The sequence below is a fragment of the Eschrichtius robustus genome, chromosome 10, assembly GCF_028021215.1.
Source record: "Eschrichtius robustus isolate mEscRob2 chromosome 10, mEscRob2.pri, whole genome shotgun sequence".
In the NCBI taxonomy this organism is placed as follows: domain Eukaryota; kingdom Metazoa; phylum Chordata; class Mammalia; order Artiodactyla; family Eschrichtiidae; genus Eschrichtius; species Eschrichtius robustus.
Window position 1 is genome coordinate 42,602,212 of NC_090833.1, and position 25,570 is coordinate 42,627,781.

General features: G+C 43.0%; 1 protein-coding gene across 1 annotated transcript in view; it reads left to right on the top strand.

Annotated features, from left to right (window-relative positions):
• LOC137770875 (guanine nucleotide-binding protein G(q) subunit alpha) overlaps positions 1-25,570 on the top strand; it is a 289,351-nt gene that overhangs the window by 255,823 nt on the left and 7,958 nt on the right. Inside the window, exon 6 of the mRNA XM_068553922.1 lies at positions 22,172-22,325. Coding sequence (XP_068410023.1) covers positions 22,172-22,325 — 154 coding nt within the window. The remainder of the gene's footprint in view (positions 1-22,171; positions 22,326-25,570) is intronic.

Genomic DNA, 25,570 nt, shown 5'->3' on the forward strand with positions numbered 1-25,570 from the left:
AGACTTCAGCTTCAGCTGTGTAGTTCTGTATGCATTTGTTACTGGATTGCTATGTAAACTGTATTTCTTACTAATTTCTTAATAATGTTTGAAAAACGTTGTTTTAGAGAAATAACCCTTTATTTCTTTAAGCTGTGTACACAGTAAGTGGAATTACATCCACAGCTGTTGGCCTGGGAGACCCGTCTAAGTCCCAGTGTCAGTAACTAGAGAAAAATGATCCACACTTAGCCTATCATTTATGTAAAAAAATGTTTCTAAAGTACTTCCGTTCTCATGAGGAACTTCTTCCCATACGTATGTGTTCCTGAGAAACCGAGACAAAGAAAAGGAATGATGAAGGGCCTGCTAACATATTTAAAGCTTACTGCCTGTTTTCCTTGAAAATGTTTTGTTACCTGGTTAAGGGAGTTCTGGCAAGGGGTCCATTGGGGTGAACACCCAAGAGCCCTTACTTTGTGAAGGTCTGGTTGGCACCATCAGCTCATTGCTCCTGTATGGTCGAGCCTCTCTCCCCCACAAGGAGCTGGTACCAGTTCTGACTGGACTCCAAGCAGGAAGGGGGCTTAGGCAGCTGGGGAGAGAGGAAAAATGTCAAAGCCGTGCATAGTATGAAGAGCCTGGGGGCAGAGGGGAGAGTGAGGACGGCTGTCCTTCCCAGATGCAGAGGCTGAGAACTGGGGGAATGGAGGAGCTAGGAGTGTTAGATACAGCCCACCTTTGGAAATGTCAGAAGCCAGGATCCCCAAGGGTCCTCATCTCAGGCCTTCTCCTTACCCTGTCTCCCGCCTGTCCTGAGGCATCTCTCCATTCCTGTGCTCAACTTTTTTAAACTGGAGGCATCTGAGTATAATAACAGGAGCAGTCCTGGTATAGCACTGGGGACTGTACCTGGACCACGTGGTACGCTTGATTCCCACCCCAGTGAGCTGATAACCACTTATTAAACACTTCTCACATGTATTTACTTTGGAACCTATTAAACATTTGTCACGTTCATGCTGTGCCATTGATTTCCAAATTATTTTTTGACAAGAACTGTTGACATTTTCTCTCTAAAACTAAGGAGGGTTGGGAATTTCAGCACAAAAGGGTTAATTAACTTTTTCTGTTATCCAGTGCTTTCAAAGATGTCGAAGCCCTAGAGTCGTGGATTTTACTACGCAGCCTGCTGAGCTAGGTTGTTCACAACTGACCTGCTCTTGTTACCCTTCACAGCTGTTTAATGGGAGGCAATTTATGCCCCACTTTCACTGGAGTGCCTGCTTAAGGCATCGGGCTCTACAAAGCTTTGCGCTTGTCCTTAAAAGTTAATTGGGAGTGTCAGGGAAGGAGCGAGTGCCAGGTACATCTGTTTCCTTTTCCCAGAATGGTAGTGAATCCTTTGATGTTTCCAGCGTGTTTTAGGAAAGCCTCAGTCATTTACTATACTTTCATGATCTACGTTTTAGATTTTCAGCACCTTGAAATGACAGTTTTACAAAAAGATACTGTTTGTAGTGCAGCGAGATGTAGATTTAAAAGAAAAGGAAAGTATTGAAGTAATCCATTTAAAAATAAAAGCTGAAAATATTTATGCTGTTAGTATTTCTTTCACTGGACGTTGTTTCATCTTAAAAGGTTAGATAGATAGATGAACCTCTAGATCAGAAAACTGGAGCCTCGAGAAGTGAAAGGACTTCCCATGAAGTGGCCTTGGGGTCTTGGCTGACAGCTAAGTTGTCCTGACACCCATCTCTATACCACATTGTCCGGCTAGATCGAAATATGGGGAATGTTCACCAACATCTTAAACATGTTTTTTGGAATGAGAATACTTTCTTTTTTTTTTTTTTAATTTCTCACCGATTGGTATCATCCAACATAGCTGCATAGGAAAAGCATGAATCTGGTAGCCGGGGAAATTCAAAATTGAGCCTCAGATCTCTCCATCGGTACAGTGGGAAAAACGAGTACTTCATCTCACAAGGTTTTGTGAATTAATCGAGGTAATATGTGAACCACCCAGCACAGAGCATATGCTCAAGAAATAAATTCCTGCAGAGGAATTACCAGCTCTAGACACATCCACAGAGTCAGGGAGGTTGATCTCTAATGCCGCCTCACCTACCCTTGCTGTGTTGTCTAAGACAGGGGTCCCCAACCCCTGGTACCGGTCTGTGGCCTGTTAGAATCCGGGCCGCACAGCAGGAGGTGAGGCGAGCGAGCAAAGCTTCATGTGCCGCTCCCCATCATTCCCCATCGCTCCCCATCACTCGCATTACCACCTGAACCGTCTCCCCCCACCCCTGTCCGTGGAAAAATTGTCTTCCACGAAACCGGTCCCTGGTGCCAAAAAGGTTGGGGACCACTGGTCTAAGAGGTGCTGTGGCCAGCTGCGTGGACCTTCATCTTGCCCCCAGAATACCTAAGGTTTTCCGAATACAGTGTGGGGCAACCTTTATGCACTATCCCATTCTGTCCCTGTTCCCCATCAAAATTAAAGGTCCCTGGACCCATTCCCTGCTGGTCTTGCTAATGTTATAAACTAGTGTTCGTAAGAACGGTAATAACTACAATCAGATTGATGTATTGCCTTAGAATGTCATGTCTCCAGCTAGAGACTTGATCTCATTTAAAGCAATTAGGGTGCTCTCTCATAATCTCCTTCCTGTCTTATTTTCTTCTTACTGATCTTCTCTTTGCCTTTTTCAATATGAAGTCTTCTCCTTGACAGAGTAGTCAAGAGCAAAGTAGAAGTTAAAAGGTCTGGTTTTGTGTGTGACATTTATCTGGCAATGGACTTGTCTTTTCCTTGGATGTCTTACCTTTTGATTTTTATATTACTTTTTTAATATAAAATAATGATATTGTTAATTTCCTAAAGTATATTAGTCCATTTTTTACCATTTTAATAACCAAGGGAATACATGTTCATTATTTAAAATTCTGAATATACAGATGGCTATAGAGGAGAGTAGAAAATTCCTTCATACTCTTACTCGACATTCCACACTTCCAAATTTAGGGGACTACTTCCAGCAGTTTTGTGTTCATCTTCCCAGAACTTTATTTTTTGCACATGAACCAATAACCTTTTTTTTTTTTTAAGTTTAAAAACTTAATTTGTATTTTTAAATCAATAATGGTTTACAGAGCTGAATAACTAAAAGATGTATAATTTTAAAAACAGCAGTTCCGGGCTTCCCTGGTGGCACAGTGGTTGGGAATCCGCCTGCCAATGTAGGGGACACGGGTTCGATCCCTAGTCCAGGAAGATCCCACATGCCGCGGAGCAACTAAGCCCGTGCACCACAACTACTGAGCCCGTGTGACACAGCTGCTGAGGCCCGCACATCTGGAGCCTGTGCTCTGCAACAGGAAAGGACACTGCAATGAGAGGCCTGTGCACCGCAACGAAGAGTGGCCCCCACTCTCCGCAACTGGAGAAAGCCCGCGCACAACAACAAAGACCCAACGCAGCCAAAAATAAATAAATAAATTTTAAAAAAAGAATAAATTCCTTAAAAAAAAAAAATACTTAACCTTTAAAAAAAAAAACAGTTCTTCAACTGCTACCCTACCACCAGTCTGATAACCAGATACACTACCCTCAACTCTTATCTCTTGTTTGTTGTTATTTCCCTAATATGTGTAAGTGCTGTATTTATACCACTGTTTTTTTGTATTTTTTGTTTTTAATTAATTAATTTATTTTTTGGCTGCGTTGGGTCTTCGTTGCTGCATGCAGGCTTTCTCTGGTTGTGGCGAGCAGGGCCTACTCTTCGTTGCGGTGTGTGGGTTTCTCATTGTCGTGGCTTCTCTTGTTGCGGAGCACGGGCTCTAGGCGCATGGGCTTCAGTAGTTGTGGCACGCAGGCGCAGTAGTTGTGGCACACGGGCTTAGTTGCTCTGCAGCATGTGGGATCTTCCCGGGCCAGGGCTCGAACCCGTGTCCCCTGCATTGGCAGGCAGATTCTTAACCACTGCACCACCAGGGAAGTCCCAATATACCACTGTTTCTTGATTTGTCAAGATTATTTTCCTTCTTTTATGGTGGATAAAAATCATACTGTCTTAACACTCCTACCCCATTTCTTCTTCTCCCATCCTTTCCACATAGGTATAGCACAATTTTTATGTAATTCACTGTTTACAGTATGTGATAATATAAATGTTGTTCATTGATGAGCTAAGTATTAGACCGTGCTTTCAGTCATTTTGTGGTCAACTTTCTTTGGAGTTAATAATTGCCTTAAATTTTTTTTTCTTTGTGTTTGTGTATATTGCTAACTGATTTTTTTCTAATTCATCAACAGATCTTTGAAATTTTATAAAAGATCACTAACATATCAGATAATATATCAGTTCTTTTTTTTTTCTTTTCTTTTGGAGATCTCCTTTCTAGATTCCTTTGTCCTCCTTTTCTAATCATGACTGGTTGCATCGTAAACACTTATCATTCTGGGACTTTGTTTTACTGTCATCCTGGGAGTTCACAGCTTCTTTCCTTTGTTGAGTTCCCTGCTTCTGGATCCATCGTTGTCTTTTTTTCTTGGTTTATTTCCTTATTCATATGAAATTTTTCTTTTTTCTTTTGCTATAACTTCTTTTGGCTAAATGGAGAACTACTTTGGCTTTTCTTTTTTTTTTCTAAACTTTTCTCTCCAATTTTCCATTTCTTTTTACTGCCTGACAAATTTCCTGGAGTTATTTTCCAAACCATGTTTTTTGTTTGTTTGTATTTTGGCATCTATAGATTTTCTTTTTTTAAAAACTCTCAGCTCTCTTTATGCTCCATATGTTCCCTTTTAAGTTAGTATCCTTTTGTGTTTCAGCAGTGTCTTTCTGAGGATTTTTTTCTTTCCTTTTCAAAGTATTTTCAGTTTTCTGCATTGATCTCTTTCCTGTGATTTCTTCCTCTTCCTCCTCTCTCTTTTTGCTTAGATTTCTGTTTTCCATGCTGGGAATTTTCTCAAAGGTTTGGAATTCCTAGGTATTTTACAGTAGTGAGGCAGTAAACAGCTTTCTTGTCCGTGCCTCCTCTCCAGCCAGTTCTTTGAGTTAGGAGTCCAGGTTTGGGGATATAAAAACTGCGTAAGCCCGCTGTTCCTCTCACCAGTCCTGCTTTCTATACAGCCACGAGCTATGGAACGCGACCCCCACTGGGTTCTTCTTCCTCTCCAAGGACCAGTGCACCTCCAGTCCTCTGTGTTCTCAGTGAAAGGTTATCACTTGATTGTCTCAGCCTGCCTGAAATATGGAAAGGTGTGTAATAACTTTCAGCATCCTTTCTGGGTCAGTGCAGATATTATATATTTGACAGATATTCTTCCACATCTGTGTCTGGAGTCGTTGCTCAGTTTCTTCATCGGGTTTTGTTGGTGTTTCATTTTGCTGGGGTCTCAGGGAACAGAATGAAGTAAATATGTCTTTTCCTGAAAGTTTCTGAAATTTTCTCTCAAATCCAAGTTGCTCAAGTCCTTATACATTACCTAATTATCTTTTTTTTAAAATTAATTTATTTATTTGTTTTATTTTTGGCTGTGTTGGGTCTTCGTTTCTGTGCGAGGGCTTTCTCTAGTTGCGGCAAGCGGGGGCCACTCTTCATCGCGGTGCGCGGGCCTCTCACTATCGCGGCCTCTCTTTTTGCGGAGCACAGGCTCCAGACACGCAGGCTCAGTAGTTGTGGCTCACGGGCCCAGTTGCTCCGCGGCATGTGGGATCTTCCCAGACCAGGGCTCGAACCCATGTCCCCTGCATTGGCAGGCAGATTCTCAACCACTGCGCCACTAGGGAAGCCCCCCTAATTATCTTTGATTATGTGGTTTTCTTCAGTTTCTCCCCTCCCCCTATTTTGTCTTTTTGGAAGTTCAGATCATGGGGAAGCTCCTTTGTGGCGACAGTGATTTGGGAAGTTTATTTTCACCTTCATGAGAATGGCTTGGACTAAGTGATCCAAATCATATCTTTTGAGACTGTCTAAATCTTTTAGGGTCAGTGTCACTTTTAGAGACATGCCGTGGAATTACACAGGGTCACATCAGAAGTGGATTTATGAAAATGTAGTTATACATGTTCACCCATAAAAAGGAAAAAGGATGGAGAGAGGGCGAAAGAGAATAAGTTATGCAAAACGCTCTGGCTGCCTTTCACCCAGTGAAAGGATGCAGTGAAATAATGTGTGATGGAGAAATGGTATCAGTTGTTCCCACGGTTAGTCTTAGTTCCTGCTTCCCTCACCTCGTATGAGCAGCTTGCAGTGCAAAGTATGAGCTAGTGTTCAGTGGTTCTAATTCTTCATTTAACAAGTTCCCCTAATGCAACCACAGACCCAAACCAGACTTCATCTGTGCTCACTAAAGGACCCATGACCTTTCCTACCACAGAGGGAAAGAAGAGCAGTCTGTAGCAGACATACAGCATGGCAAGACGGTCTTGGGGCCACCAGTAGGTACCTTAAAAATACACTTTTAAGGGTAAGTTATTAGACTCTATGTAATTTCCACCTTGCACCCTGATCCTGATTTTACTAAATTACATTCCTGAAGTCCGTGGAAATGTATATGGATTATATAAGACCTGTGCCCTTTTCTAGTATCACAGCCATGAATGAGCACATGGTCACTGTCACCCAAAATTCCTTCTACTTTTTTCCTGAACTTCCACTGGGAGTTCAGAGTTAGATCAGGAGCTGCAGTTCTTACTCATTTACTCGGCCTTAAGAAGATGAAAATGTTGGTTGGGGTGCAGAGGACAGATTGGGGAATTTCAGAAGCTGTTCTTAGAGTTGAATGAAATTTATAGCTTATAAACTTGCAAAACCTTAGAAACATACTAAATATTTGACAAGTTTGGCACAACTCAACTACCAGTCAGTCCGAAAAGAGGATCAGCCAGAGTGGACATTCGCCATCAACTGAACGTTAGCCAGTTTACAACACGCATCCATCCTTACAGTTGCTGCCTCACTCCGCCTCTGCTACTTTCCACTTCCCTCGTCTGGTTCTTTTCAACAGTAGAATTAGTTCTAATCCCCTCCCCTTTTTACCTCTATTCAAGTCTCCAACACGTTGGGATTTGTGGGTTCACAAATCTCTCAACACGTGCATATTGTCTGGATACCTGAGGAGTTACTTCATCTCAGAGGTCTTAAGTTGGACGCGTGTGCTCTTTCAAGGCTGTGTGCCGGCTGTGCTCCCTCTCCCGTTGAATCTCCATGGTAACACCATGGTAGAGTCTAATGATGCTGTGTCTGTGACCACAGGCACGGATTTTCCCATGTGAATTGCTGCTGTTTTCTCATGCGCTGATCTTTCCAGGTCTTCCCACAGTCCTTTCAGAATTGTCTGCTTTCTTCATGATACTTGAATTATCCACCCATCCACCCCCAACTCCCACCTCTTTCCGTTCACTATACAAGAAGTTGATTTTGTATGGTTTTAATGTTCTGTTAGTTGTACTTAAAGGTGTTCGTTTGTGTTGCACTTGTCTCTGATCTCACTTGGTTATTAGCTTCTGGAAGAGATCTTTTACCTCCTTCATAACACGCAGAATGCAGTTTTCTATACTTAATAGAACATTGATACTTTAAAATTTTTTTGTCTGATTGCCCAATTTAGTAATAAGGTTATATTGCAAATGCTTTATGAAAGCATTTTATTTAAAATGTTTTAAATTATTCATCAAGTTTTTGTCAGAATAAAGAGCAAAGAGGAGAAGCAAACTCTTGTCTAGGGCAGAATATTGAAACTTTCCACTTTAGCAGTTTACAACCAGTTTTCAGTTTTTCATTGGTGTAGATAATGCTTTTTTGTTAGAAAAGTAACACTTAGTCTCTTTGTAAATGTTATAATACCCTTTGTACCTTCTATGTTAATTCCTGTCGTGCATATTCTACAGAATGCTGGGAATTATAAAAGGGGAAGAGCCCATTGTTTCTCAAAGCTTGTTAGTCTAAAGCATAATTGAGCAGTTTATAGTTTTTCCAAGGAGGGATCTTTTGAGTGGGCCGAAAGGTTCCGGTGAAATTCATCAGGTGAATATCTTGTACCTCCAAATAAGTCATGCGAGATGGGGGTACTGATTTTTTTAAGCAGACAGTAAACGTTGCTTTAAAAAGGTGCCAAGACCTCATTCTAGTGTGCACTGTCAAATAAAAACACTGGTAAAAGAATAAGGATCAAATAAATCATTGAAAACTGCAGATAATGCATGCAACAGAATTTTAGCCAAAAGTTTACCCTCAGATCCTCTAGTCATATGTTTTAGTAGCCACATAAACCGAAGCTGAGTGGTTTGAACTTTCCATGTTTATTTCCCTGCCCTCCCTCCACACTGTCTTCAGTCCTCTGGAGGAATAGAGACTAAAAGCAGGGACAAAGCAAACCCACACGTAGATCCTTAATAGTGTCTTATTAACTAAGAATGTTTGTAGAATTACTGTTTTTAAAGCTACTTAAAGTCATATGAAAAATATATCTCCATCTTCAAATGAGGACTATTTCACAACAATTTTATTGGTTTAAAATTCCAGATGTATGTTATTAAATCATCTGGAAAGGCATTTTTACATGTGTGCAACATCTGAGTAAGTAGATCTCCTGCCCTGACACTAAAAATTAAGCAAACGAATTAAAACATTGAGTGTCTTTCTTATGTTTTATCCTCCATGTTGTGGAAAGAAAGAAAATGGATACTTTTTCCTGGGGGGAAAAAAAGAGGAAAATAAATTTAGAACCTCAGTATCTAACTAAAAATTATAGAGAGAAGGTAAATAGGGAGAAAATTAAGGCAACATATGTTACAACAGATTTATATGGGGGAAACCTTATTTGTGCTTTTATTTCCACGTGTATGTGCATATATGTATATATATATATAAATTTGCTAATGATTCAAATAGTTGTGATAGTTATTTAACTACATGCTAGGTCTGTTACTTTAACTTGCTTTTTATCAGTCTCCCCACCTAGAAAATAGGAATCACAGCAATGCCTTCCGCTTAGGGTTGGTGTGAGAATTAAATACTGTTCTACACCAAGGGTCAGCCGACTGTGACCCTCAGGCCAAATCCAGCCCACCATCTGTTAGTGTACAGCTTGCAGGCTAAGATTGGTTTTTACATTTTTAAATGGTTGAAAAGAATCAAAATAACAATAATATTTTGTGACACATGAAAATTATTATGAAATTTAAATTTCAGCATCTAAAACAAGGTTTTATGGGAACCCAGCCACACTCATACATTTATATATTGTCTATAAATGCTTTCCTGCTACATGGGCAGTTAAGTTGTTACAGCAGAGACAGTGTGCCCTGCAGACCCTAAAATATTTACTATCTGGTCCTTTACAGAAAAGCTTGCCAACTCCTTTTACATGCTAAATTCCTTCAAACAATGTCTGGTGTATATACACACTAAACAAATGTTAGTTATTATTATTAATATAATTAAACTTTATATAAAATGAATAATAACATTCATATAGCTAAAAATACGTCACAGTCTGAAGAGTTTCATCATATATTGTTCCTGAAAATAAGACTAAAAATTCAAAAAACCCTGTTAATAATATGACAAATTATTATTGTTTAAAGATGTAAAAAAAAAAAAAAAAAAGCCTTAGGAATATAATGCACCAGGCTTATTTTACAAGGGACTTATTTTTAGAATATATATTCCTTATGAGTAAACTTTCAATAGGTTACATGTCCTTTCTCCTTAAATTTTTTGTCATAGTGTTCAATTTATCTGCCCCAATTCCAAACTTATTCCCTGTCTGAATTCTCCATTTTTACCTACTGATCGTCTTTTACCTACGATCCTTCTGCAGTCTTTGGAGGGTAGAAGAAGAAAGAAAAGGCTTAGAAACCAAGAGTTAATGGCAAGACCTTCAGTGTGTGTGTGATCAGGGATGAGTCAGGTCACGGGTTACCCCCACTGAACAGGGCTCAAAAGTGCAGTCCATGTAAGTCCTTTGAGCTTATCTCTTTGGACACAAGGCAAACCAAATTCTTATCCAACACCTATTCTGTTGGCCAAAGAATTAGGCAACCACATGTTTCTGGGCCAAACTTGACTCATCCATAAAAAAATTTTAAGTCAACAAAGGAGATATTTTACTGAATTGCTTGATTTATTTCATTTCACTCCTGTTTTCACTCCCAGACTTAGACTTTACTGGCATAACACAGGAATTTGCTCAGATTCAGTCTGATGTACTGATGCGTACGTGATTGGTTTGTGTACATCAATCAAATCTTCCTTGGACCTTTTCAGGCTACTCAGGGTTTCCAAGCTCAGTTGTATCAATGCCTGTTTTTGTTTTAATCCTTTACCTCTACATCCCTGCAGCCTGTTTCTGTTTCCCTTTATCCAAAGTCTCCAGCAATTTGGCCAAGTCACTATTTATCAACTGGAGAATCAGAAAGTGGACAAGTGAAACAAAAGAAGCTGACATTCACACACACTTTGCTCCTTGCTAACAGCTCTAGTACAGTTTGCAGAATCCTTTTTCAGTTTGAGGTGTGGATGGAGTACAGGAAAGATGGAGTACAGGAAAGGTGAGTGAATTGAAAAGTCAGTGGTGTGACTACTCAAGGCATTAACTATCTGAATCCTAACTCAGTAATTGAGGAGCATTCTGGGAAAAGAGAAGGAATTTACGTATGTAAGTTAAGGATAGACTTTGGCTCATTGGCATGTAAGCATACAATTAGTAGGATATGAAGCATAGGGTAAAAGTAACTAGAAAGATCAATGTGCTATAAAATAGTCTTTGAAAGGAGGTTGCTACTTGGTCACTTGACTGAACCAAAATATTAGGACATATTAAAGGAGGTCCCAGGAAGTAAGCTCTGGGACTGTGGGCTTCCACATCATTTGTCATGTTTCTTCTTGCTCATGTTGAGTCTCTGGGCAGTCCTTGGCCTGAGGGTGACCACCTCTCCTTGCCCTGTCCCTCCAGTCTCTTTCTGTCTTCCTCTTTCCCTCCTCCACTCCTCTCCTACAACACGCTGTGCTCTGCACCAGTTCACTGCACAAGGGCCTGCCTGCTCTGTGACCTCATCTCTGCTAGAAACCTTAGACAGGAGGTAATAGGCAAATATGCTGTATTCCTTGCTTCTCTAAACATCCTGTGCGGGTAGAATACATCAGTTCATAGAAATTATAATATTAAAACCTTCAGGAGCTGTCTTCAAGCCTGGAGAGTATGCCAGAATCGATCTCAAATAATCACTTGCAAAGATTTGCAAAGACTAAGAAAATTATAGAGGAAATGATATCTGTCCAGCTGAGTTTTGTATCCTTATTATTTCTATTCCTGTTGTCTAATTTGGATAGCAGAAGTGGGATGGCTAGGGAGCTGTCCTTAATTATTTCTCATTCGAACTGCTCCACTTCTATCAGTTGTTTTCTTGGTTTGCTCTGGGGTTGAGAGTTGTTGGGCTGCTCTCTGCAGGCCTGCAAGCCCTGTACTTGCCCAGCCCCAAGGATAAAGAAAGAGCCCTGAGTCAGCCACAGAGACATCGATGGTCTAATAGATGGGGGGATCTTACACATCTGAAGCTCAAAGGTCCCGGAGCGACACCCCAACGTGGCTGCAGACGGCAGGCGGAACAGGGAAGCGTCTTCTCTGCCAAGGGAAGAGGGAGGCTACCAGTTACAGGGGGAATTGACGTCAGGTTGGCTCATCGGTTACCAGGGAAACCAGCTGGGTATGTCCTGCTCTGGAGGCCCCTTTGATAAACTATCATAGTGGAAATGTTCTGATCTAAAGATTAGAACAGTCACCAGCTGGGGCCTGGGGCAGGTATGTAGGCATTTACTAATTAGGCTCTATGATTAAGAGGGAAGGTCAGTTATGTGAGTAGGGTGTAGGTGAAGCAAGGACTGGTCGAGCAGGGGATGTACAAAGATCAAGAGAACAGTCATTTTGGGTGGACCAAGTATATGAGTACTGAACATTTTCAGAGATTTTCAAGATACTCCCCCTTGACACATGGAGAATCGTAGGAAGAAACCATCTCTAAGTGAGCATTTGGCAGAAACCTGGATGATTTTCCAGTTTTTTATAAATCAGATGTATCTGGACTTGAAACTGTGGACAGATTAACTTCGTGCAGTTCCAGGGAATAGAAAGATTTTACTGGATTTATAGTTGGGCCGAAGATTTGAGATAAGCGATCACCTCACCAGGAGGCTCTTACATAGCAATTTTGCCATGTCTGAGAGCGGCTGCTATCAAAAGCTACTGTGTGCCAGGGTCATGGCTAAGCACTTTGCATGCATCATCTCATTCTGTCTTCCCAAAACCTGAGAGATATAAGGAAACTGAGGTGCAGTCACTTGCCCAAGCTCACAAGGGTATTCGAAGTAGAGCCATGTTTCAAACCGAGGGAGCTCACAGCCCTGGCCCTTGCCACTCCCATCTCCCCCCCAACAACAGGAGCTCAGCACAGAATGTGTTTTGAATGTGTGTTGACGTCAGCTAGGACACACATCAGTGTGATCCTGCTGGAGATACAAAGTCAAACACACCAAGCTTTTAACTAAATAATCGAGGAAGGGAAGAAATATGCAGACCAGGCTTGCAAATGTTTTTTTTTTCATAAAGGCTTTGGAGTTCCTGTCTTTTCAGTTGTTCCATTTATTTACTCAGTTGACATATGTAAATGAAATAAATTCCTGAGAGAATATGTTCCTAAGTCCTGTTAAGGATGTGAATTTTTCAAAGTATTCAATGTTTGGTAAGCTACAAATGATAATGACTGATTCAAATTTCACATTATCATGGATTGTTACATTAAAAGTCAACTAGTCTTGCTCTTTTAAAATGATGACCTTTAATGTAGTAATTTATGAGGTATTCTTTGATAAGTTATGTCTGAGAAGAAATAGTGAAGCTTGTCATAGCAATAAAAGTGAAGAGTGGCATTTAAAATTCCTGAAGCTATATGTAAAATAGATAACTAATAAGGACCTGCTGTACAGCACAGGGAATTCTACTCAATACTCTGCAATGGCTTGTATGGGAAAAGAATCTAGAAAAAGAGTGGATATATGTGTTTGTATAACAGATTCAGTTTGCTGTACACCTGAAACTAACACATTGTAAATCAGTTATACCCCAATAAAAATGAAATAAATAAAATAAGATTCCTGAAGCATGAAATCCTATATCCTGACGATCTCCTTTCCTGATCAATTTCAGAAGCAGAAACGGTGCTAATAAAAATGGTAACTGGTGCAGTGTACCTTGGCTGCACATTTTTCATCATGTGCAGTATATAGAAGCAGCCCTACAAGCAGCTAGGCATTAAAATTGAGTGATTGTGTGGCCGGCAGATATCTTAACCTGTAACTGAAGATCTGGATTTAAAATATTGTAAGACATGATAAAACGTGTATTTTTCCCTTCTGCTAATAAACCAGCGGTCCCCAACCTTTTTGGCACCAGGGACCGGTTTCCTGGAAGACGATTTTTCCACGGACTTGCAGGCGGTGGGGGGGGCGGGGGGGGGCGGCAGGGGCGCGGGGGATGGTTCAGGCGGTAATGCGAGCGATGGGGAGCGATGGCGAGTGGCAGATGAAGCTGCGCTCGCTCGCCCGCCGCTCACCTCCTGCTGTGTGGCCCGGTTCCTAACAGGCCGCTGACCGCTGCCTGTCCGCAGCCCAGGGGTTGGGGACCACTGTGCTAAACAATCTGTTACTTTACAGACATGCTCATGTAACCACTCTATGTCCGTGTATCTGGACCTCACTCATTCAAGTGTGTTGCTTGGCCTTTTTTAGAACACTCAGGAAACACAAAATCACAGAATTGTGAACACAAATTGTGAACAAAGAATCATAGGCACCTGACCGACTTCTGCATCAATTAGTGAGTTTGTGGATCACTCAGACTGTCTGCATCTCTGATACCAAAGGACATTTCTGAGCCCTGAAAAGCTGCACCCCAGTTTCTCTGGGGTACATCCTATCAATCAGGCCCTCAGTGGTGATTCAACAGTCTGCATGCTTATATCTTAAGTGTCTAGTTTTGCATTTAAAGGCTACATTCTAGATCTTAACGGGGAATATAAATCAATGTGGTTTATCAAGGCATTGATAAGGGGAATATTTCAATAGGGAGAGACAGGCAGTGGGTGACTTGAATCATAGAAATGAATTAAAGGTCTCGTTTAAATTGTATTCTTCACAGAGAAATGTGAGAACTTGTATTTAATGGCAAAATAATGAGGAGTTGTAAAAGTTATGAAAATGGATGTTCAGATCTCTTGTTTAATGCTGACTTTGCTGGAGGGAAGTACCACCTTGGCAGACAGCAAACAAGCTCTCAGTGGCAGCAGGGTTACAAAGGGTATAGACATGAAATATTGCCCCTTGAAGCCCACTGGTAATTTTTTATGCAGAGATTTGGGCCAAGTCATAGCCTGAAGAAAGCGGGCTTCCTATTGCGGTCTTGAGCCATGTCCACGGGATCTGGCCTTTTCCTCGATAAGAGGGAGGTTTGCACGTGAGCCAAGAGGAAAGCAGAGGCCTCTTACCTTCAGGCAGATAATTGTGTCTCAGCGAGCTGCAGTTGCAATGTCTAATGGCGTTTCCTGTTGGACTCGTGCTACCTGCCAGCACTGGAAACAAGCAGGCACTGAGAGCCGGCAGCTTATTTCAAGAGTGACAGGGGCTGGAGTGCATGTGTTCTTCACGGAACTTGGCATGTATGTGCCTCCCAGCCCCCACTGTAAGATCCAAATGAGGAGGAATTGTTTCATATTCTCAAAATGGAGAATTTTCTTACTTGATGCCCAAGTTGCAGCGATCAGAAGCCCACGAACTGTTTTATACAGAATCGTCATAGTTCACTCCAGAGGGTCCTGGGTTTCAATTCTCTTTTGCTTTTGCTCTCCCTTCCTCCTTGTAATCTCTCCGCTATCTGTCAATAGTCAACTCAGAATTGCCTTGCTTTGAAGCCTTCCCCAGTCACACCTTTCCTTCTTGTGTGACTCCAACCTCTTTTTTTTTTTTTTAACCACTCTTAGGGGCCCATATGTGGACCTGTAACTACATGTTGACCCTCCTGTCTGCTTCCACCCTCCAGGACACAGGCCCTGCTCCAACACACCGTCATCCCCGGCATCTCACAAACCCTCCACATATGTCTGCTGAGTGATGGGCAAACAAAGGCTAGGACACCGTGTGCTGAGGGTGTGAGGAAGGGCCAGTCCAGGGGGGCTCGAGGAAGGAGTTTTGAGGGAAGTCAGGTCGATTTGGGTCTTGAAGGATTCAGAGGAGGACAGCATTACAGGTCAGGAAAGTGGTCACACTTGTGTGACCATGGTGACATTGAGTCCTTTTATGTGGCAAAGGGAGCATTTGTCAGAGGGGTCAGATTGAAGATATGCACTGCGCTCAGGCCGTGCCAAGCTGTAAATGCCAGACTGAGGAACTTGGGGCTTTACCCTGCAACAAGCATTAGTCACTCTTGTGCAGCGGGGGATTGCATAAAACATTATTTTCTGGAGATTAGAAATATATATATTTTACATTACATGTAATATTATACATTATAATATATATATATATTTTTTTTATAATATATATTTAATGTCAGTTTTCTATATCCATTCGTGCACTGATGGACACAGGTTGCTTCCATGTCTTAGCTAGTGTAAATAACGCTGTAGTGAACATGGGTATGTAGCTGTCTTTTCAACTTAATGTTTTTATTTCCTTCAGAGAGATACCCAGAAGTGGAACTGCTGGATCATATAGTAGTTCTGTTTTTAATATTTTGAGGAACTTCCATACTGTTTTCCATAGTGGCGGCACCAATTTACATTCCCACCAACTGTCTACAAGGGGTTCCCTTTTCTCCGCAGCCTTGCCCACACTTATTTGTTGGCTTTTTGATGATAGCCATTCTAATAGGTGTGAGGTGATATCTCATAGTGATTTTGATTTGCATTTCCCTGATGATTAGTGATGTTGAGCATCTTTTCATGTAGTTCCTATTGGCCATCTGTATATCTTCTTTGGAAAAAAATGTCTATTCAGGTCGTCTGCCCAATTTTTAATCAGAAATTGTGTTTTTTTTGCTGTTGGAATTGTATGAGATCTTGAGAATCAATTTGAGATGTTAAGGATTAGAGGTGTAAGACCCCTCAGTGATGGCCTAAAGAGGGCCTTTTCTGATGATCTTGGGAGGGAAGACACCAAACGGTCCCACCATTCTGCTCGTGATTACAAAGTGGGGAACAGGTAGCCTCCCCTTCTTCCCAGGCCAGTGATCAGGGTGGAGTTTAGCACTCCACCTTTTCACTGGTTCCAGCCCGAGGGAGGAGTGACTGACTTACCTGATCAGTGTCGTCTTAGTCTGTTCGAGCTGCCATAACAAAATACCATAGACAGGGTGGCTTATATAACAACATAGACATTTATTTCGCACAGTTGTGGAGGCTGGAAAGTCCAAGATCAAGCCTTGGGCAGTTTCAGTGTCTGGTGAGCATCCGCTTCCTGGTTCATCGATGGCCATCTTCTCACTATGTCCTCGCATAGCAGAAGGGGTGAGGCTCTGTGAGGTCTCTTTTTTAATGGCATTAATCCCAACCACCTCCTGGGGTCCCCACCTTTTAAAACCATCACTTTGGGGGTGAGGATTTCAATATATGTATTTCAGGGGGACCCAAACACGTGGTCTGGCCAAGACAGACATTTCCGTGGCCACGTTTTCTTGAGGCAGGGTGACTGCATGGAGACCACCCAGGCCACTGGGTGCCCACTCACTGGCAGCCTGTCCTCAGGTAGCATGGCCCTTTGCTCTTCCCATGTCTGTGGAGGGGGGGAGACTAGGCAGGCCCATGGATTTCTGTTCCCTCTGTTCCAGCTTTCTCACCTGCGTCGGGCCACCCGTCATTGGGAGAGACACTTGCTTTCAGTCTGGGAGAAGTGGCAGATGGGGTTGATAAGAAGACAGAGGCTCCTTGGGCCTCAGGCATAGGCAGGCCCCCCTGGGTAACAAGGAGCCCTGTGTTGAAGAGAGTAATACCTTTACCAACATCAACTGGTTTTAACCCCAAGAGAAGGAGCCTAAGATTAGCACCACCACCCCTAGACGGCTTTTAAACCTGTCTCCAGAGGTGAACAAATCCTCATGTGTATGACTGATAAAATTAGTGTCCCATGTTGCTATTTTGTTTTCTTACTTGCAACTCCAGGCCCTACAGAATTAGTAAAAAGCAAGTGCCACCAAGTCTTGTGGGACATACCGTTCCCTCATAGATTTCAGTTTTTACTGAGCAAAGTGGATTATGCCTCCCGCACTGCACAATCCACCACCTTGTAAGGCATCATGAAAATCTCATTTAGTCCATTTAGGATTTAGTCTGGGGGTTTTGATCAGGTGAAAAAAGGCATTAGGAATTCTCACTGTGGAGTGAAAAACAACAGAGCATAAAGTAAGAATCTTATCTTAATTGGGAAAAACAAAAAGCATGAAGCCAGCAGAGTTACATTTTCCTCACACGACTCAGGCACTGGGCTGGATGTGTGACTAGAGCTTCTTCTCATCACGAAAATGGGACAGAGCATCGCCTGTCTCATTGTTGTCCCTAGCTCGGCAAGCTTTCTGCACCTTCCACCTCCAAATGTGTGCCGTGTGTCAGCAAAGTCAGCTTCACTTGGGAGCTTGTTAGAACTGCGGACTCCTGGGTCCCACCCCAGGCTGGGTCAGAACCCATGTCCCCAGGTGATTTCATAACACACGTTAATTTGGAGAAGCTCACCTACAGCGCACAGTGCTTCACAAAATTACACCTATATCAGAATCCCCTGGAGGGCTTGTTAAAATGTAGATTCCTGGGGCTCGCCCTCTAAGATTGAGTTCGGCAGATCCGGTTGAAGGCATAGGGGTGGCGACGCTGCTGATCAGCGGTCCGTCTTGTTGCTCTTTAGCTTTCCCCTGAATGAGAAGCGCAGGCCCAGGCCGCACAGCACATGGTAAGTGGGAGAATAGCCTAGAGCGGCCCCGAACTGCGTACACGAGCAAAGCTTGAATGGGACCAGGCCAGTAAGCGGGCATGCCTCCACAGTGGCCCAGTGCAGCCGGGGACAGTCTTCTCTAGGACCCGGGGCTGGGCACAGTCCACTGTCCTGGCTGTTGTCCTGCAGGCTGGTATGAGACCCCCTCCCAATAGAGCCCCATCTGGAGCTCGTGGGCTCCAGTCCTGATTTGAAACTTAATCAGAGCGACTTCAGGCGCCTCCTTGTGCTTTGACTCAAGGTCAAGACCACTCTCCCTTTCCCTGTCTCCACCCAGGGTCTAGCGACTTACCCTTGAAGGACTCCAACCAGGAAAGCCCCAAATAGGGCCCCTTTCCCTTCTGGAGAGCGCTAATTACAGTAAGTCTTTCTGACAGAGGCTCCCTGGTTGAGGCCAAGATGTACATACCCACCCTTCAGAGAAGGCTTCTCTGAAGACCACAGTATGACTTTCTAGAATTTCTGTAGCTGTAAATAAGAAAAAAATGTTAATTCTCACATCAGGGATGTCACTATCTAATTAACCTTCTTTAGATCCTTTAATTCTTTCAGTTCTTATTAGAGCCTTTGCTTTCCTTCAGTCCTAAAATTTTCAACCTATAAAATCTCAGGCTACAAGACATTGTTTCTCAGTGAATATGGTTTCCAGGCTTAAAATTTTACCACTGGTAATGATAACCAGTAAAAGGCATGTAGATGGTAAAATATTATGTTTAAAGGCTATGTGTGTTATTTATATTAAAGATAAATGTGTACAGTAAAATAAACACTGTCCCTTGAGCCATGAAGTAACCTTTCACGCCACTGGTCCCACATTTCATCCATATTTAATTATGTAAGCAATGGTAGGCGCAAAGTGTAAAGGTCAAAAAGAGATTGTGATGCCAAAAACTTGGTCTGTGTGCACCCGTGTCCAATCAGATCTCAGAGACAGAGTTTTGACTGAAGTAGAAAAGAATAGCTTTATTGCTTTGCCAGGCAAAGGGGGACACAGCAGGCTCGTGCCCTCAAAACTGTGTGTCCCAACCCAGGGGGATTTGGTGAGGAGTTTTGTAGCAGTGTTTCAGGGGTGTGTGCAGGGCCTGCATTCCTTTAATCTGGCCTCAGGTGGTCTCCTGATGAGCTTCTCTGGTTCTCAGGGTTCTCAAACTGCAACCTTCTCTCTGGAATGAAGAATGCTTCATCAAGTAGTTAACATTTTCCATTTGTTGGGGGTTTTAGTTCTGCAGAAGAGCTCAAAGATATTGTTATGTGTATCCCTTGGGGCGAGGAGGAACCAGGACCCTGTCCCAAGGCTGCACTGTTGTTTCTTGACTGCTCCTCCCTTGTCTCCACATCCCCTTCCTTCCCTAATTAGCAACTGTTTGAACGTGCCCTTTAGAACTCTGGGAGGGTCATGGTGGCTGAAGCCTATTCCCTACAAACAAGAAATGGGGGACACAGGAGGGCTTCCGTGCCTAGGAGCCCCACAGGGTCCTGCTCAGCTTCAGTTGGTGGCGATCGACTTTACCAGATTTGGTAAAGATCTCCTTTTGAAAAGTGGGCCTCTTCAACCTGATTTGAGTCGGCACACTTTATAGAAGAAAAGAGCAAGACATATTCAGGATCTAGAAAATTGTGCTTGGTGAGCTCAGTTTCCCGGAGATTTCCTGGAACAGCAGTCAAAGGGTAATGCAGAGGAGTGTACTTGGCCTCCATAATGCTGCACTATGAAACTTAGGGCACATTCTACATCAGGAAGGCAAAAGCTGAGCAGAACGTGTTAACAGCTTGGAGCCTTAGTCTTCATGGTCATCCTTCAAACATCATTCATTCAATTTCCTTTTAGAAATTGAGAGTGAGGTGGATGCAGGTATATCAATTAGAAGCACTTTTTAAAAAATTTTTATTTTGTATTAGAGTTGATTAACAATGTTGTGTTAGTTTCAGGTGTACAGCAAAGGCATTCAGTTATACATATACATGTATCTATTGTTTTTCAAATTATTTTCCCATTTAGGTTGTTACAGAGTATTGAGCAGAGTTCCCTGTGCTATACGTTTGGTCTTTGTTGGTTGTCTATTTTAAATGCAGCATTGGGTACAAACTCCCAATCTGTCCCTCCCTCCCACCCTTCCCCCTGCTAACTATAAATTCGTTCTCTACGTCTGTGAGTCTGTTTCTGTTTTGTAAATAAGTTCGTTTGCATCATTTTTTTTTAGATTCTGCACATAAGTGATATCATATGATACTTGTCCTTCTCTGAGAAGCATTTTATATATAATAAGAACCAGAAAACTACAGTTCAAACTAGCTTAAAAACTAAAGGGTACTTAATTGGCTCATGTTACCAAAAAATCCAGAGGCATAACCAAGTTCAGGCATGGTTTGACCAAGAAGTTAAAACCTGGTTTCTTTTTCTCCCTGTTGCAAGATGGTTGCTAAAAGCTCGAGGCTATACAATGCCTCTTCCATTTTCTTGATGAAAGCAGGGTTCTCTGTTCCAGAGCTCTTAGCAAAAATCCTGGGGTTCATTACACCGGTGGAGCAGCTTGGCTACGCTGATGACCATAAACCAGGGAAGCAACACTCCGAGTGACATGAGCCTGGATTCAGAGCCCAGCCCTGAATCAGCCCACGTACCAGGAGAATCGGATGCTCTGGCTTAAACCACTGGCCCACCTGGTAGCAGTGGAGGTGGGCTCAATCCCCAGCAGGCTTTTCCATTGCCCCAGACTTGGTCACAACACGTAGAACTAAGTCAGGGGGTTGAAGAGTGTTCCCTGGGAGAAGAAGTGTGCCCGTGCACCAGGGGAAAGGAGGACTCCCCAAATGTGCTGCCTTTGTCCGTGACCTGAGGATGGGAATGATTTAGAAGCAAGTGTTGTCTGTAGAAGGAAGCTGGTGAATAGATGTGGGCTAAACTAGGAGGCTCTCTCGCTTTTGGCTGGTGAGTCTCAAGAGTAACTTTGATTAGTATCTTTGTTTGTAAGAGCAGACTGACTAATTCCTTAAGAATCCGTTGAGGTTTTGTTACCAAGGGTGGCTTGATGATGGTTTCAGGTGAGAATAGTTTCTCACCAACACTGAGGGTGGTGAGAAATATTACATTTGTATCTCCAAGTAATTCCTGTGTATATTTCCACAGTTCTGTATGAAAATTATAGTGAAACTTAGGGAGAAAGTGTGTACTGATAAATAGGAAATGTGTGCTCTAAAAATATTTTTCCATGTGTTTTTCTAATCAGGGAATGTATATATTTGTAAAGTAAGTAGTAATAATTCTAAGAATACAGATGCACTTTGGGCAAAGAATTAAGTAACTTTGTGGGGGGGGGTTTGTTGTTGTTTCTTATTTATTTTTGGCTGCGTTGGGTCTTCATTGCTGCACGCGGGCTTTCTCTAGTTGCGGCGAGCGGGGGTTACTCTTCGTTGCGGTGCGTGGGCTTCTCATTGCGGTGGCTTCTCTTGTTGCGGAGCACGGGCTCTAGGACACATGGGCTTCGGTAGTTGTGGCTCGCGGGCTCTAGAGTGCAGTCTCAGTAGTTGTGGCTCGCGGGCTTTAGAGCGCAGTCTCAGTAGTTGTGGCGCACGGGCTTAGTTGCTCCGCAGCATGTGGGATCTTCCCGGACCAGGGCTCGAACCCATGTGCCCTGCATTGGCAGGCGGATTCTTAACCACTGCACCACCAGGGAAGCCCCCTAAGTAACTTTGTTTTGATTATGATGAAATAGAACTAATAGTGAAGCCCCAAGTACACACAGCTTAAAGATGCAAAATGAAGCCTGGTACTTTGTTCTTAATTCAGATCTTAAGTATTTGGCCATGAATGAATAATTCTTGGTGGACATTTGTGACGCTTGGTGGACTCTTGTGACAGTGTGCCAGATGCATGATTCTTCAGCCTTTGATGATTCTCTTTCAACCTTAAGTGTTATTTCAGCAGATGCTTATTATTATTATTCTCTTCAGCTTGTCAGCCTGAGAGTTCGCCTAATGAAAAGAGCTGCTGAGCCTTTTGCATGTAAATCCTGATAAAAGCTGCTGCAGCCCAGCCCAGGGCCACAGAAACTGAATGCATACCAAAGATGGGTTGGACTTACAAAACAAACAATTCACAGACTGAGTAATCATGTAATTCACGCCTTGTTTTTCTGATGATTTTTTTCAGAACCGAATGGAGGAAAGCAAAGCACTCTTTAGAACAATTATCACCTATCCCTGGTTCCAGAACTCCTCAGTTATTCTGTTCTTAAACAAGAAAGACCTTCTAGAGGAGAAAATTATGTATTCCCACCTAGTTGACTACTTCCCAGAATATGATGGTAAGTCAGCACTCTTCCGCCCGCCCAGTAGCTAGGGACACGTTCCGCCCGCCTCCCTGGACCAGTGCCCGAGCCGACACACAACAGTGCTCCGTCACTGCCTCTGCCCTCAGACGCCTGCACGTTGTGATTGATGGAGTACAAATTCTTGTTTGTCCTGTCTTTTAACGACGACCTGAAATGTTTCATACCCCGACAATGCTGAAAGTTATAGTTATTTCAAAGCATATAAGAAGTTCTTTTCTTTTGCTGTTCAAAGGAGGGAACAATCCCCTAGTTTTGACTAATTGTGTGTCAGCCGTTATAGTTCCCTCTTGATTTCCCTTTCGTTTGGTAACAGTCTGCCTCTGCCTGTCTCTAGAGAGAAAACAACATTGTGGTCAAGAGCGCATGGTCTGAAGTCGATCTACCCAGATTCAAATCCCAGTTCTGATATTTCCTATTTGTAGAACCGTGATCAAGTCATTTAGTTGCTCTGGGCTTTAGGACCAAACTTATGTTTTGTAGACTATAGTAGATAACATATTGTGACATTTTAGCGTGATGCCTGACACATGGTGAATATTTAGCAAATATTTACTTTTGGGGCGCTTCATGACCCCATCATCCTAAGGGACGGTACCCATCCTTTAAGCTCTTCCTGTAGCACTTAGGGTCTGTAGCACCCACTTCAGTACTCATATGTATGCACTTTGCATTATTTACTTCTTTTTTTTTTTTTTTTAATTTAATTTATTTATTTATTTATTTTTGGCTGTGTTGGGTCTTCGTTTCCGTGCGAGAGCTTTCTCTAGTTGCGGCAAGTGGGGGCCACTCTTCATCGCGGTGCACAGGCCTCTCACCATCACGGCCTCTCTTGTTGCAGAGCACAGGCTCCAAACGCGCAGGCTCAGTAGTTGTGGCTCACGGGCCTAGTTGCTCCGCGGCATGTGGGATCTTCCCGGACCAGGGCTCGAACCCGTGTCCCCTGCATTGGCAGGCAGATTCTCAACCACTGCGCCACCAGGGAAGCCCTACTTCCTTCTTATAAACAAATCTTGCCTCCTCAACTGGACTGTGAAATCCTGGATGACCGGGCATGACACCCAACCCCTTCCGAGAAATACTTGTTGATAGATTGGTAACAGAATGCATCCACACCCAGCCACTCTGAAACAGGTGAAAGAGTCACAGCCACTGCCCTGTAAGAACTTCCGTGCTCAGTCCACACCCGTCTCCCCATACGTGCTCAAGTCTAGGTTAGGAGCGGCTAACTACGGCCTGCCGCCTCTTTTTATAAATCAAGTTTTATTGAAACAGCCATTCATTTATATACTGTCTGACCACTTTTATGCTACAACAGCAGAACTGAGAAGTTGTGACAGAGCTCAAGTGGCCCACAAAGCCGGAAATATTTACTCTCTGGTCCTTTAACAGAGAAGTTTGCCAAACCCAGATCTAGGTGAACAGCAGGTAAGAGGACAAGCTCTGAATGTCACAGAGAACCAGCACTGCCACTTACCAGCTGCGGTGCCTCGGACAAGTTTACTCAACCACCGAGTTTCTTCCTGAGTAAAAGAGAATTGAATGGAATCACATATGTAAGTTACTTAGCACAGTGCCTGGCACAGAGAAGAGCACAAACCCAAAAGTACCTATTATAGAGGTGCAACAGTAAGAGAATGGGCTATTTTTTAAAAGTACATTATCAGCAAAGGGTATCTGGCTTGGATGTCAGCTCAGCAGTGTTTTCGTTCTGCAGACTCCCTCAGAACGGTAATTGCTTCAAAACTAATATTCAGTTTGGCCTCATAGCTTTCTACAAAGACACAGACACATCGAGGATGGAGTTTTATTCATCTTTTCATCACACATGGGTTTGGTATGGTGCTGCTCTTGGAAGGGGAACATTACATGTTTAATGAAGTTCTCTTCTCAGATACATATAAGATTCTAAGCGTTGCTGGCTCTACCATGTGGGGATGTTGTCAGGTATTAGAGATAGTACTGTTTTTGGTAGCAGTGTGTTCCCATCCTCTGTCCAAGTACATTTTCCTTTGTGCTTTGAGGTTCCTTTAAAACGATACTTGCCCAGCCTAGACAGTGTATTCTCTTTTCCTCCTTTTACTTTGCCACTCGCCCGCCACCACGTCACAAGCGCCAGAGCCTGGAGTCCTCAGTGCTCCTGAGAAAACTGTGGAAGGAAATAACTTTGTGTTAGTTCTCTCCCACGGCAACAGGCTGGCTCCTTAAACACGAGATCTGCCCGAATAAGATGGGCACGAAGCATCCGGCTTACACCCAAACACGCATGCTTGCCTCACACACCTGGCAGGAGAGGCTCTTTGTAGTTTTTCTCAGAACTTGGTGAGAATCCACGGATGGGAAATGACCCGCACCTCCCGACGCAGCACCCGCCTACAGGCCAGCATGTTTTCGTGATATGCTTGCACACGGGAGGACAGAGGCAGCACACGGCCCCGCAGAGCAGACCCACCGAGGCTCACGGTGCATGAGGCGGCAGCACACACGGCACACCGGGGTTGGCTTCCTGCAGTACGACACGTGTTAGGGGTACTGTTCTCCCCTCTCTGGGCAGCGTCTTCCTAACCTCTTTACACATCTCCTTTGGCCGGTAATTTCCCCAGATATCCCGTCACTATGAGTGTGAGCACCTTCCTTCTAACATGTGCCCATTGTGACTATCTTTAAATCCCAAGATGTTCTTTACTGTCCATCTCCCCCAGTAATACACGTAACGCATACAGGAAACTTGGCCGTGGAAAAAGAAAGACAGACACTGATTGTTATTCATAAAGCAAACACAGCTGTCATTCCAGGAGACTTCAAGCCCTTGTAAGATGAGCTAAGACAGAAAAAATTCTAGGCCCACTCTGCAGTGATATTTTTTATCATAAACATGTTTATAGTATTCTAAATTTCACACTTCCACATTTCTGCACTTACAAGGTCTTCATTGTAATGAATGCCATTTCTGTATTTCTCTTCGGGAAGGAAAACTACCATTTCTACATGGACTTGAATTGCAAAATTGTCCATAGAGACTATGGAATTCTGTTACTGCTATGATGGCTATAAGGATTTCTTTGTAGTTTATGTTTATTCAAATAGCAAATTATGCTTAAAAACATAACAGGCTCCAAGTGCTCTTCAGTGAACTTGAGTCTTGTTCTGATATACTTTAGAGTTAGAAAAAAAAAAAAAAAAAAGTAGACCTTTCTTTCCCAAAAAGAATAAGTACAAAA